Raw genomic sequence first — 14,574 nt, 5'->3', positions numbered from 1 at the left:
ATTGAAAACTAAAAATAAAATGTAACCGATTTGAAATTGTTAGCACTCAAAGATGAAAAAAGTCGTTAGAAGACTATTACTTTTATTTGTACAAATTAGTTTTGAGTCCTACAGGACGCAACAAACCATCCAAAATTTTGCTATTTTTTATATTTCACGCGCATACCTTTATATGACAACCTGTACACGTCTAATATAACACTCAACATTTGTTTGAAGTTTTGCCCAAATTGCGGTAGTCATTTGACATTTGTGTCTATAAATTTGAGCATTGCTCTCTAGCTTTAATTAAATTGCCTTTTTCTCCATACCCAACTGTTGTTACATTAAATGACAGACAAACGAGTAAGTAATCACGCCCATTATGTAATATACGAGTAAAGACGCTACAAAAATCCAATTACACAGTCTCCATTCCCATTATTTATGACCATGAATAGGTTGCAATTAAGCTATCATGATTTTATTTCACTTCGTTTCCGCAAATATGTGAAATTCAGCAGAACGCCACATCGCAGGCGGTGCCCCAAATTTGCGGTCACTAAAGCGCATTCCTATGGCTGTAAGACTTTGTGTTGAGGGAAGACAGATACAAAACGAGTTTTGAATATGCTTAGTGATATGTAAACTGTTTATTTAGTCGTTTTCATGTGGGGAAAAGTTGCAGCTTTGGTTTCTGAGTTATGATTTTTACTATACCTCAAAGTATAGTTTAAAATTAGGTGCTGATTAGTAATATACAAAACAAGGATCGCCATCGCAGAACAGTTCTTTTATCGCAAATACAAAATATTTGTCATGGTATTACGACAAACGGATATTGTTCATTCATCTACTGTAATTTATAGACAGTCTGCGACTATGCTTGATGTTATATAAAAAACGTATAATCAGCTGTTGGGGCTTTTAATAATAAGTATATATATATAATATGTTGCCGGCGTGGCTTATATACATACGTACGGCTTATTTTGACAGTAGGTTCTAAATCTACACTGCGACCCCAATTCTTGGTAATGTTCAATTCACTGTCAACTGGTGTAAAATTCGGCGCATGGCCAAGATATTTGAAACGCGACAGGAAGGGTTAGGGTATTGTATAACTTTAATATGCGTGGAAGTATAACAGAGAAAATTTGGTTCAGGTACTGACATTGCTCCATATTTATTTTTTGGTTCCGCTTATCCTAGAGATAATGGTCAGGATTGAGATAGGTTACGTTAACAAATTCATTAAACAACATAAGATAAACGGAGGTAGATGGGGAGGTAGCCTAACTTAACTTATACTTATTCTAACCCAACCTAAGATGAACAGAATGAGATAGTGGCGAGGCAATATTAGGATGGTCTCACAGTTCGCTCAGTTTACAAAAAAGTAGGATATAGAGAAGCAAAAAGCTTTGCGTATATTGTAAGGAATACCATTTTTACGTAAAATTGGACGACCTTAGGATATACGTGAACTGTTCGATTATTCTGCTTCACGCGCTCAACAAAAAAAGATTTACGGTTCTCACGCCATTGCCGGTGCTCGGCAACCGGATTGATATTTTGCCGGCGTTATTCTTGTCAACAAGGCGCTGTTTGCGTTTGAGGGAAAGGGTCGTTTGGTTTAGGATTTTTGTCACGACCACATCGTAGATGACGGTAGCTTATTTTAAAGGAAATGAATATCGTTTTAGTCAATGTATATTAGAGGTGTAGGAGTCGCTTATCGTGGTGTTTCGAGTAGTTTTGCGATGGATTGAACAGAGAGTATTGCACCCATTGCTACAAAACATAGCTTGATTTAGACTTAGACGGACTTGAATTAACTGTAGTGTCTTGGCTATTTTGAAGAAACAATAAGTAGTTACATACAATTGCTGATTTTCCTCATTTATGTATTAATACGGACGTTAGTAAGAATTTGAAAATAATATAATTTTAAAAGGGAAGCCAGTAAGTTGCATTGATTAGAGAATAAAAATACGAATTTTCTTATTTTTATAACTCCTCAGATAAACTTCACTAGGATTCACTCAAAAATGAGGCTAATAGGCAAATACGTAGCAAGAACCACTAGGCATTTTTTGAAACGTACTTACACAATTTTCCAGTATAAGTGTGTGTACAAACATACACTAATTCGTGTACGGAACTAACATTTTTCCAAAGACCTAGAGTCCAGCACAACCTTTCCGATTCATTACGGCATCGTCGAGATGACTACCTCAACTTAATCAAATAATAAATTGATTTCGACCTAAAGCATTTATATGAAAATATTAAGAATTTTGAAATATAAGTTTAGTCATGGAAGTCGACAAATTGTTGGTTTACGGTAGTTGGGTCATTTTTTCAATCCTTGTCCGATTCTATTTGGCATTTCCTGGACACTTACGACAACCCACATACGTACGACAAATTATGGCCCAACACTCAAGCATTTTCCTCTCTAGAAACTCCAAGAATAGGCCAGTTTGGTTTCCGGATGCATCATTTCGCCTGGGTATTGTTATATCTGTCATGTATAATCTTATAATACACACGATATTTTACTGCATATACCGGAGGCTCCCGTAAAACGATTTAAGGTACATATTTGCTTAAGAGTCGTATCCGTAGTTTTATAGCCTTAGAGCGTGAAAATTTTTAGTTTTATTGGACAAGCAGATGTGTGTTAACTCGAAGATATATGTTAGGTATAGATATTATATTTCGCATATTTAAGACAAGTCTTATATAAAGGGTGGCAAAATAGGATTTAGCATTGTTAAGTGTCTTAAATTGTGATTTATTTTCGTTCTTGGTTATTTTTGTTAAAAAATAAACGACGGTAAAAATACAAATTTTTGTCAATTTAAATTGTCACGTTCCGGCATTTAACTTATTATTAATACCTCGATTTTGTGACATCGTAAAAATTCCAAGTTTACAATTTTTCGACATCCTTTGCCATTTTTAGATGACCAAGCTAAAATTACAAACGTAAAAGAACATTTCATACATAGGCCATATTTGATTACGCATTTTATTGAGATCTAAGTATAGACTATACACAGAGAAAAATGGCCTAAAATTATTTAGTAGCCCGGCTTCGGCATTTAAATTTTTAAATAAATTCTTGAGTTGACAGTGATATACTGCCTAAAAACACAATCCTTCTTGGTTTTATTGAGGGTAAATTCACGTGGCCTATTTCAGTAGAATTGTATATGTATATATTGGATGTAACTTGCTGTCTCGAGGGCGACAGAAGAAAATATATAAGTGATATTTGATGTTGGGAGACAAGAACAGGGCGAACGGCAAGCATACTAACGCATAAAAAGAAATCCGTCGAAATGTATTTAATCTGGAATAGCTGTTGGCGGTTGGTTTAAGTTAAAATCGGTGAATATTATAACTGTTGGGTAATAATCTGTTATTAATCTTTGTGTAGAGCAGGTTAGATAATTTGAATTTAGTTTTCTCCAAATCAAAAGCAAACCAGAAGCCGCAAATAATTTATCCTAGACGATATGATTCAATAGAGGAGTTGAATACGAGTAGAAAGAATAAGAAAAATAGGAAAACTCACAAGTTAAGGAAAGATCGATTCATGTTATTCTAGGTTTAATAAAACATGATCGTTTCGAAATAACGGTAATTGAATTACATAGAACATTTACCAAAGTCGTTAATTTACTTTATATAAATCATGACTACCATGTCACCCTCGACTAAGTTTGTGCAGCACTTGTTTTGGTACAGATATATACTTATGCCATACTTGACAAAGTAGCTTTACGTAGATGTTAACATAGCCATAATTTAAGGACAAAAGTTAGTAGGTTTACTGACGCCATATTTACAATGCAATTTCAATCATTATAATAGTGTGGCATGACCGTAAAACTTTCATTGGAGAATTCGATATGGATTTTATGACAACGATAAATTTTGTTTTTGCATTTCTACAATAATTGTACTTATATAGTATAAAAGAACTACTGTTGGTCTGAATTCATCTTATCTTTATATCCTATTATTATTGCGTCACAAATGCTAATTTTCTGATCTGCTTTTTCTAATTTTGTTTATATTGGGTTACATAGAGTCCCAAAAACAGAAGCTAATCTGGTATATTTCCTAGAGTAAAAAAAAAACCTTTTAAGCAAATCGTCCTATAATTTACTGAGATTGAGGGGTGCATGGAAACTTAGAGGGGTGAGGAAGTAACATAACCCCTAACCTAATATAAACATAATTAAAGAAAAAAAAGGGGGTAATAGCAGACTATAGGTCTTGAATTGTACCGATATGAACATCAGCGTAAATTTTTGGAAAAATATTGCGTCAGAGGAATGCCGATTAAAAAGTTTACCAGGAAGTTGTATAGCGATATATCGACAATATCTGTCATTTTCGTCAACCATGGTTCCGTAACGTGCGCAAATGTTCTGTCCTTGTGCGTTTCCTGTTGTTAGTTGTTGAGTTCAAAGTCAAATTGCTTAAAACTCGCATCCAATAATGCAAAATTTGCATTTGCACATCGTAAATAAAAAAGATTGCATTTATTCCGGCAAGGAACGAATAAGCAACCTTCAACTATAGACAAGTGTAAATAGACTGTCGTAGTATGTATTCCTCAATTTTTGGATCAACTTCGTGATCACGCTATTATCTATTTCTTCGCTTACATTCCTACGAGTGTATTTTGTTCAAAATTAGTGATCCATTCATAAATTTTTATGGAAATTATTAAAAACAGGGCGGTAACTCCTAGTACCCACACTCTACTTTATAGTTAACATTATCTAAATTACATTACGTGATTCTGGACGTTTTTTCGTTCGTAGTTTACGTGAGTGACATTTTCAAAACAAACTTTATTTCAATGGGATGATTGAAATAACTTGTTTTTGTATGCAAAAATCATGATTGATTAAAGATGATTAGGTATACTTTATACTACAATTGGCCAGATCGTGTATAAATCAAATTACGTATAAAAATGTTTTTGAACGGATTTCGACTCCGAGCACTACTCATTATCCTAGGTCCATATTACGACGACCGTAACCAGTTTTAGGTCCTTGGCTATGTAACAAAAACAGTGTTTTCTAGTCTCGCCCGCCAAAAGTAAATAATACGTCTTGTCCGCAACAAGAACATTATGTTAATTGTGACAACATCGTATTTGCTTTCTAAATGTATAAATGTACTAGCAGCCATTGTTCCTCGTACTGGTAATAAGTTAGTACTTTATTTTTTATGTGGAGAGAGGAGTCGCAAATCTGAAGCTAATTTTTCAACACAGCATTTAATTTAGCAGCTTAACTTTTTAATATTGAATTTGTAAGGTCCAGTATATTCTGTAGCACGACTCTTCTTTGTCCTATCATAAAAGTAATTCGGAATGCGTATTTAATATCTGAAATACGTGAAGCACAGAATGAAAATGACCATCAATGTCTAAACCGAAGACCAGCACATGCTCATGAAATTACTCAAAAACCGTTAGGCAGAGTGGTATGAATGAATAGGGCTTAGGACATGAGTTCTTCGGCTATTGGGATTTGGACAAAAAGCTATCATTTTGCGCCAAACTGCCGTTTAATACTGGTCTGAAAGAGGGTTCAAGGTTCGGGTTCAGATTATGATAAGGACTGAGTGAGTGTATTTGACATCTAGTTCTCGAAAAACTATTCATATTCTACATCAGTTCTTTATTGTCCTACTTATCTGTTTCATTTATTTCAGTAATCAGTTTTGCCAACGTCCACGCCTAAGTACTAAATTGAGATACTACATTTTCTGGCCTCGAAACCAAATTATATGAAAGCAGAAAAATACCTCTAGTACATTTTGTTTTGTGGTTAAATGTATAAGGGCTCATTCATTTCTTTGTTCGTATGTAAATAATACGCGCCTATATTTGACAAATGTAGGTTTGAAATTATTCACATTCACTTATTGCCCCAATTAACGTCTGACGTATATCATGGATCAACATATTATCTATATGTAGCAATTTACACTTCAGTGGTCAATGGCAAACTTTCTGCCAGTAATGATTTACGTGATCTTACATTAAAGATAGACTCAAATGTTAAGACGATGAAAACTTATGGCATTTCTTTACTTTAAAACGACATTTAGATCCAATTTTGTTCTTTGTGAATGTTATCTCCTAATCTTTCAAAAAACTTTTTGAAGTGCAAGTGAGGAGATAATATACAGGCCAGGGCATGATTCTTTGAACTGGCATATGACATTGTTAAATAGGAAAAAAGCAAATATGTTCCATTTTGTAAACGTGGAATTCTCATTCTTTTAACAATTATTTAGCTAGTTAGTGTACGATTGAAATATGTAAACTAGTTCATGAGTATTAGTTCATTCAACAAAAATCCGCAAGTTTTGTTTGGTACTAAGAATATTTGACACGATGTTGGTGGATTACGTCATACTGATGACGTCATTACTATTTGCCCTAGCAATGGCACAAGATGGAAATATATTAACCGAGATACTTAGTCCTGAACAGCTTGGGGACTATGATTTTGATCTCATGGAAGAAGTGGTAATTTCCCCACCGGAAACCAGGGGTAAGATTTATTTAGAAATTGGTAGTAAGGAGATAGGTAAACTGTAAGTTATGTTTTATCATAATTTGTCAATGAAAATCGTGTTATGTTAGCAATTCAACGCTGTGAATATTTACAAATGGGAGAAACATGTGATATATGTGATAAAAGTTATGTTACATATTTCAAACTACATAATACAGTCATATTCGACGCAAGCAACACATTTATCAAATATATCGGACGCACGGTAATGACGTTAGTTACATGTTTGGCCAAAGTTACTTTTTCACTCGTCAAACGTATTTGCAGAACAGATTAGGAGTGTGAATTACGATTTCAAATTATATTTGAAAAAATTTCTCATTTTGTACAATCAAGTCGAAATCATTAAAAAAAAACGTCAGAGCTGTTTTCAAATAAAATAAATTCTGATTGTAAACGATGTTAATCCTCGCCCCATGCCTGTCTGTGTAATATCATGAATACGCCCTGATTGGGATCTCCTGCTAGGAAACCAGGTGGTAATTTCGCGCGTGTCTTGTTTCTTAAAGTGCCTACGAGGAATTAGGGCAGATTTTGTGGCTAACTAGGGATAATCTTACGTGTTATGATGCCAAGGTTGTATGAAGGACAAACGTTAGACATTTCGTCATGTTGTTAAAGATTATTTGAACAAGTGTATACAAATGTATATATATCACATCTGTATATTTTGGAGTATTTTGTTGAGAATTGCCATATTCACACCCTTACAAAGTAGAAAATATGCAACACGAGAGACCAATTCCGCCACAATTGAAATTCTGATACCCGAATGCTTGCAATTTTGGTATTGAGCAAGTGCTTGTGATTCAGCAAAAATTGGGCTATTTGTTCATATAATATTACGTTTTTACCTAGCCATCTTCAAATCAAACATATTGCAAGATCGACCGGTTTCAGGTAATCCTCACAGATGTTGCTGCTTTTTTTACACAAGCAATGTCTATTTTTTCTAGCGCACAATAGGAAAAGTGAATCGTCATGAAATGCAACAAAATGGCACAATATATTATGTTAATGCGGTGAAAACTCTTTATTTTTTACCCAATTATTATTTCATCACTTCAAACGGTAATCTGGTACTTTTATGCATTTTACCTTCGACCCCGGAAAGGCCTTTGCCATACACCCGTAGAGGCGGGAGAGGTTATTGAACCCGGGATCTATTACGAATTGTTGGCGTTTTCATACAATTTTAATTCATAAGCTTTGCATTCCAATTGGCCGTCATAATGACTGAATTCATATCAGAAACAAATAGCTAAAAGTGATATGCGAGGAGGGTAAACAAGGTTAAAAGCGTGGAAATTGAAAACACCACAAAATTGGAGATCTATGAGGCATATGCTAATTTAAGTAAGATCCCGACCTTCATTGAAATGTGCATCTGCTCGTATTGTTGCATGGTACTTTGCTAAAACAACACTTTGGCGATTGTTTGATTGTATGATACTGCACTTATTGTTTTTGCTAGCGTTTTGTAGGTGTCAACAGACAAATTGAATAAATGTAGTATTTCGCGCATGAAATACTTAACGATATTTCTAATTTAGAGTAAGATTTGTTTAATATCACGCATACCATGCCGAGAAAAAAATGTCCCATCTGTAATAGTCAACGGCTTGGGTGGCACGATAAGTGATCAAAGTTTGGTCATGTTCACCTTCTCAAAATCACTCGAGTTTTGAAACTACGGCAAATGACAGTTTGTAAAAGCAACGTCAAAAACTTTCAAAACCGAAATATAACATTGAATGCTACTTTAACAAATCATCCCATGTGACTGGTCTGTATTGATGGTAAGCTGAATTGCATGGTTGGTTGTTTATTCACTTTGACCATGCGTTGAATTTCATCTCCAATATACATAAATGACCATCATCAATAAAAACCCAATATTTTCGTGTCTGTTTTCACAAAAGTTGTCCAAAAAAGTTAAAATATGAGCGTTAGTATAATATATGCAAAAAAAAATACAACATTTCAAAATCTATCTCTAATCATCACAAAATTCATTTATATTTGTTAAATGAGGGGACCTCACGATATATATGTATGTATGGGTATTTTAGTTCAGTCTCCAACAATCATGTTTTTGCTATATGCCATTTTCTCTTATCCTGTGTGAGGCGGTTACTGCGGCCGATAACACTAACTGTAATACTTATAATTCGATTCTAATTTGACAACCAAATCCAAATTACTCTCTAAAGCCCCTAACTATGACTCTTATTTTGATAGATCGAAAATTCAAAGGTCAGCCTTCTTTTCGGGTTGATAAATTGTTAAATTTAATATTTACTTTTCACACATGATTGTCAGTAAAAATTTCCATTCTTTTTCTTGTATCATTGTCCGTTTTCTTTCGAATTAGTTGGGGCGACAAATACTTGAACTTGTGGGCGAGGAACAGTTTAGGCAACACCCGCTTGTATAAAATAAATGGGGCGCGTGGGTTGGATCTCAAAATTAACTTTTACCCAAAACAAAGGAATTATACCCAAATACGTACTTCTAACCGCAAAGGGGGGCATGAAGTACAATGGCAAAGTTTACTGATTGGGGGATAAATGGTTTTAAATTTATCAATATATTACCTTTACAACAAAATTCTAGCAATTTACTACACATTATTACCCAAAGTCTTTAGGTGACGGAGCCTTTGTTTTATATATAAATGAAATACAATACAGAATGTCTAAATGTACAAAGCATTTACAAAAACTTCACCGACATGTCCATACCAAATACATCACATTCGTATCTGATTTATCTCTGAATTATCTACGTGTGCCGAAGTTAATTTTATGATCAGTTAATTCTTCCTTGATTTTGGAATGTAGCAAAATTCTGATTGATTTGAACTCAAGTATTCAATCACTATTTTACATTCCAACGAGCATTAGTCACATCATAGATTATAAAAAGAATCGAAATTTTTGGAAAAGATTATGAGCGTAAATATACCACCCACCAACAGTTTCGAGCGCACATTTAAAATTTATATACTACTAAATCGCATTATTATAATTAGCTAAAACTAGACAGCCCTTGACTTGAGGTCCACCTAAAATTTCATTTGTGGTTGAGGCCGGGACTTCAAAAATTTTTTATATGAATTTTATGCACGACAAACTCATCTCATTGTATGATTATTCTTTAATTAACTTATGACAAGGGTATTCATATTATAAGTTTTAAAAAAATTTCACGTTCGACTTTATTTGCAATTTTGCGATCCTTACTGGGCAAGCTGACCAAATATTATTTTGGCAAGGCTCAAATGAAAATTTTAATATCACCCAGATAATTTGCGAATTGTCAAATGATTTTTAATATTTCTTAATAATTAAAAAGACACACGCAGAATATTAACAATTCAACCATGACTAAGAAATCCATGTAAAGTTTTCCATAGAGTTTTCTGTCTCCGTACAGCGCACCCCACCGCAGTCATATCCAGTCGCACGCTATCTTCAAATAACATACGTATTTTCCTAATATTCATCGTCATTGGTACTACATCTGGATTACTTTTTATCGCGCAATGTTTGCAAACAGGGTACAATTAACACCGCTATGTTTGGAAAACACTTAAAATGATTCAATTCAACTGAAGTACCGGTAATTTGTACCTATAATGGTAAAGAATCAAAGAAACATATGACATTGTACTCTCCGCCGCAATTTGGACGCCCACTTGAATAAACATGATGAAAAAATCAAGACACATTTTGGCACATGCTTCTTCTGGGTACCATCTGCACGGCCGTTTATTTAGAATGTAAAACAATGTCTTTTGATGCTCTCTTCAACATTTATAGGCAAAACAAAACCCAAATGAGTCGTTAACACCCGCACGCGACTCCACAATTCTCCTAATCAACATCATATTTATAGGCTGAAGGCGGTTATCGCCGAAACGAGTATTTTCCGGTCCGACTGCTGATTGGTTAGAAATACTTCGTACATGTTTAAATAATACCAATCACCCTCGTTCATTTTAACAGAACCTTCCTGCAACTCTGGGAAAACCGACCTCGTTTTTGTCCTCGATAGCTCAACAAGCATAAGATCCGATGAATATTTACTTCTCGGTGAATGGATGATAAGACTGGTGGAAGCTTTTGACGTCACACCAAGGGATGGGTGAGTGTAAAAGAGACCAATAATGAGTTTGCGCGGAGGGAGATGAAAGTCATTCCTATATGCAAAAACATCACAAGCAGCGGTGCCAGAAATATTTTGATATTGAGTAGAAAATCAGTATCTAACCGGTGAAAACTGTTAGACCTATAACTTTTGGAACGTAGTAAATCAGGTTTGACCCGATTTTGAGACCATTAATTTTATTATTTGCTAATTCGTCATTTCTTATTGACATTTTTATAGCAACGATGAAAAGACAATGATTGGAGTTGTTCAATACACAAATAATTCAAAAACAGATGTTTCAATCGGAGGATATGGCTCCAGAGACGACCTATTTATAACATTAGGCTCCCTTGAACAAATGGGTGAGTACAAAATGAGTAAAATTTGTATGTGACGTCATACTTCAAAGGTCAAGATTTTTTTGGTCGTTACCCGAATTTTCATCAAAGATGCCTCGCCAATCTCGCCAATCCTGTTGCCACTCTGATTCACATGCATTTGTTATTGCAGGTGGAGAACCTTATACTGGTAAAGCACTCGATTATGTTCAAACACAAGTATTTGAAACTCAGGGAAGAAAAGGAGCAAAGAAAATAGTCGTTTTAATAACAGACGGAGAGTCCGAGGACGATGTAGAGGCTTCCGCAACTCTGATAAAAGCACTAGGTATATCTTTAATTTGCTGTAAACAGACAATATGTAAATAAAATGCAGACCCTGACAGAAGAATAAATTGGTATCGTTGACGTGAATACCATGATGAATTGATTGAGATTCGTGCAATTTAGAGACGGCGCCACCTGTACGAACGTTTCTCCGGTGTCTCCCACGATGACGGCCTTCTGTGCATTTCACATCAAGGCTAAAAACACAGTTAACCATACTGCTTATAATTGTCGACGGTGATTTCGGCAAATAATGCTCCTTTATCGTGTTTACCGATGCTTAAGTAAATCATCGCATTCCAGTGCATATCGGTTCAGATCAAACACTTTTGCTCGATCTGATATGCGGTAGCACAAACATGGTGAAATTAAATTAAATGGAGCCTTTTTGAGTCTAGACTGTCGTCCATCAATGTCTCATCACACGCATCATAATATACAGCTTGGTCTTCTAGGACACGTTTCATTTTACTTATACCGACATCGATTGGACAGAAAAAGTGTGCTGAACGTGAAATTATTTAGATCTAGTGACCTATGGGATTATATTGTCTTTAAAATTTACGAGTAAGCCTCTAAAAAAGTATTTCAATCGGTAATTCACCTTCACATTATTTATCATATGAATGTCAAGTAATAAAAACGGATGTGAAGGATTTTTTGTGCAAAATTTACAATTGGTATTTTATTAAATAGTTACTCGAATTAAGTGTGGCTCAGTCAAGAAGAAAATGGAGTTTTTTTGATTTAGCAAGAAGTTTAAAGTCCAGACCTAGAAGTGGTTTGTCATAAATATATTGGCAATCTTGCAAGACACAGTGCGTCATGTAAAGCAAACACGCATACGTTTCAAGACGTATTTACCCAGAGACGTGCCCCGAGACACAATGGATGGATCGTTTCGCCGTAAATTACACAAATTTGCAAATTCAAACTATCCATCTAATGCTAATATGCACGAGGCCACTCCCAGTCAATTTAATTCAATGGCCTTGTTCGTGGGAGATATACGTGATGATTGCCAACATTCAATATATGAAATACTGTTTGAACGAGATTTTCTGCGGTTTTAGACGTGGTTAAATGACATGCTTGATGATATGGTAATCAAATAATCCCCGAAGCAAAGCGTAATATAGAACCCAAATAAAAATGCCTAACCAATACTCCAAGCACAATGTTAAAATTAACAAGATGCAAGGGAGAAATACATATTTAAGTTTAAACATACATTGAATAATCAATTCCCTATCATCGATCTTTAGAATGGATTGGTAGACATCTAAAATATGCGACTGATTGACAAGCAAAAAGTCGTTTAGACCAGCGCTAACTTTTCGTGTAAGTGATAACTTTTAAACGACAAATAAATTCGAGACAAGTTTTAATTTAATCTGAGAAACTTACAGTTTTAATAAGGTATATGAGATTAATCGGATGGACACATTATTTTAATATTTGGCACAGAGTCGCAATTTGTCATCAGACGTTTTTAAGTTCCCACTGTGTATTGATTTCAGATTAGTCGGTGTTAAAAAAAACTCTTCGCAAATGTACGTGGAAAACTGTAAAAGAATTGTTAAAAATTCTTCGGCTATGTTCTGCACCCAGAAGGTTTCCAAGGTTTAGCGTGTGTCTAATATTGTTTAAAATCCATTTGGCAATACGCCATGGTGCTACAAGCGACAGACAGTTGAAGCACTGCTCGAGACAGTCGACGTAGTCTACAGACAAACCAAGAACAAATCACCAAATTAGACTTCATTTGTATACAGGAGCAAAAGTTTTTGTTGTCGGAATCGGAGACGTTTCAGAAGATGAATTGGTGGAAATATCGTCGGAGCCAGACAGAAAATTTCTGTTCCGAGCTGATGATTTTGAAGAATTGGAAAATATCAGAAAAAAATTGCAATGGGGAATTTGTAGGGAAACAAGAAAGAAAAAGGATAAATCTAAAGGCAAGTCCTAAATAGACAATAAATTTGTAATATTGACAAAATTATACTGCGTTTAAATTTCCGTGTCTGTATGTAATCATTATCACGAAAATTCTGGCTCGGTGAATTTGGTGAAAAGCAGACCACATAGCAGAAAAAAGAAAGACTCGTCCCATAATCCAACATATGTTGGAAAAGGACATAGTCTCACTTGGTAAAACTGATACTGCCGATTTGTCGCCTCGAGGATATTTTTGGAAGAAAACATAGATCTGGGTTGTCTTACAATCATGGAATTATTGGAGTAACCCATGTACGCTTTCGGGTCCTACTCTGCTTGACAAAATCGCAAAACATATCGACATACGAGGCAGGTAATAACGTTCAGCAGGGCATCCAATTTAATGCTATAATATTACAGGACGCAAGAATCCAAGAAAATGCAGCTGTGAAGACGGAAAAGATGGTTTACCAGGCAGAACAGGGCTCAAAGTAAGAAACAAATTCTATTATATGACAACATTATATATTTGCCTCTCATCTAAGAATATAAGTCAGTACTGGGGTAAAATACAGTTCAATAATATTTCTCGTGTATATATGATAAGTTACTAACTTTAAACAATTTTTATCGCTGAGGTAGAGTCAGATGCCAACTAGGTATAAAATAAGATTCAATGCTATATTTTAATTTGACGTGAGGAACAAACCTAAGGAACAATGCAATACTGATGTAAAAAAACGAGCAATCCTCGAATATACGGACACAAAAGTCTTTGGCTAATATGGCACCCACAATGTCAAAAGAAATTTCAGGCGAATTTTGAAAAAAAATGCAAACCGAATAGCACATGTAAATGTTCCCAAGTACTACAAAATTGCAGTAAAATATCAAACGTGTAAGACTAAACATAGAAATATTACCCTTCTAGAGACAATTTCGCTAAACGATTCGTAGGTCCACTTCGTGTGCGATAACACAAAAAGTGTCGGTATCTTTCACAAAAGCAATAACGTGTTTTCATTCTGTCGATTATATCGTCGTATGACTATCCGATTGAGTAACGTCCACTGATGATACTGTATCATCATTTGACTGTCTAACATTCTCTCAAAGAAAGTATTTTTCCTTAAATTTATTTTGATGAAAATTCTAGTTACTCGCTTTTTACCACCCAATGCGTTTTGATGGACTTTGCTAAAATACTACAAATA

At 34.8% G+C, this 14,574-nt stretch overlaps 1 protein-coding gene across 9 annotated transcripts in view; it reads left to right on the top strand.

Annotated features, from left to right (window-relative positions):
* Positions 1 to 14,574, top strand: part of LOC120334548 (uncharacterized) — an 83,753-nt gene that overhangs the window by 62,855 nt on the left and 6,324 nt on the right. For all 9 annotated transcript variants that reach the window (XM_078120451.1, XM_078120444.1, XM_078120448.1 and 6 more), the window contains 5 exons: positions 10,613 to 10,751; positions 10,995 to 11,119; positions 11,268 to 11,423; positions 13,198 to 13,380; positions 13,781 to 13,851. In XM_078120451.1, the coding sequence (XP_077976577.1) occupies positions 10,613 to 10,751; positions 10,995 to 11,119; positions 11,268 to 11,423; positions 13,198 to 13,380; positions 13,781 to 13,851 (674 nt within the window). The remainder of the gene's footprint in view (positions 1 to 10,612; positions 10,752 to 10,994; positions 11,120 to 11,267; positions 11,424 to 13,197; positions 13,381 to 13,780; positions 13,852 to 14,574) is intronic.

The sequence above is a fragment of the Styela clava genome, chromosome 15 (assembly GCF_964204865.1).
Source record: "Styela clava chromosome 15, kaStyClav1.hap1.2, whole genome shotgun sequence".
Classification (NCBI taxonomy): Eukaryota; Metazoa; Chordata; class Ascidiacea; order Stolidobranchia; family Styelidae; genus Styela; species Styela clava.
This window is presented reverse-complemented; position numbering and strand designations above follow the sequence as displayed.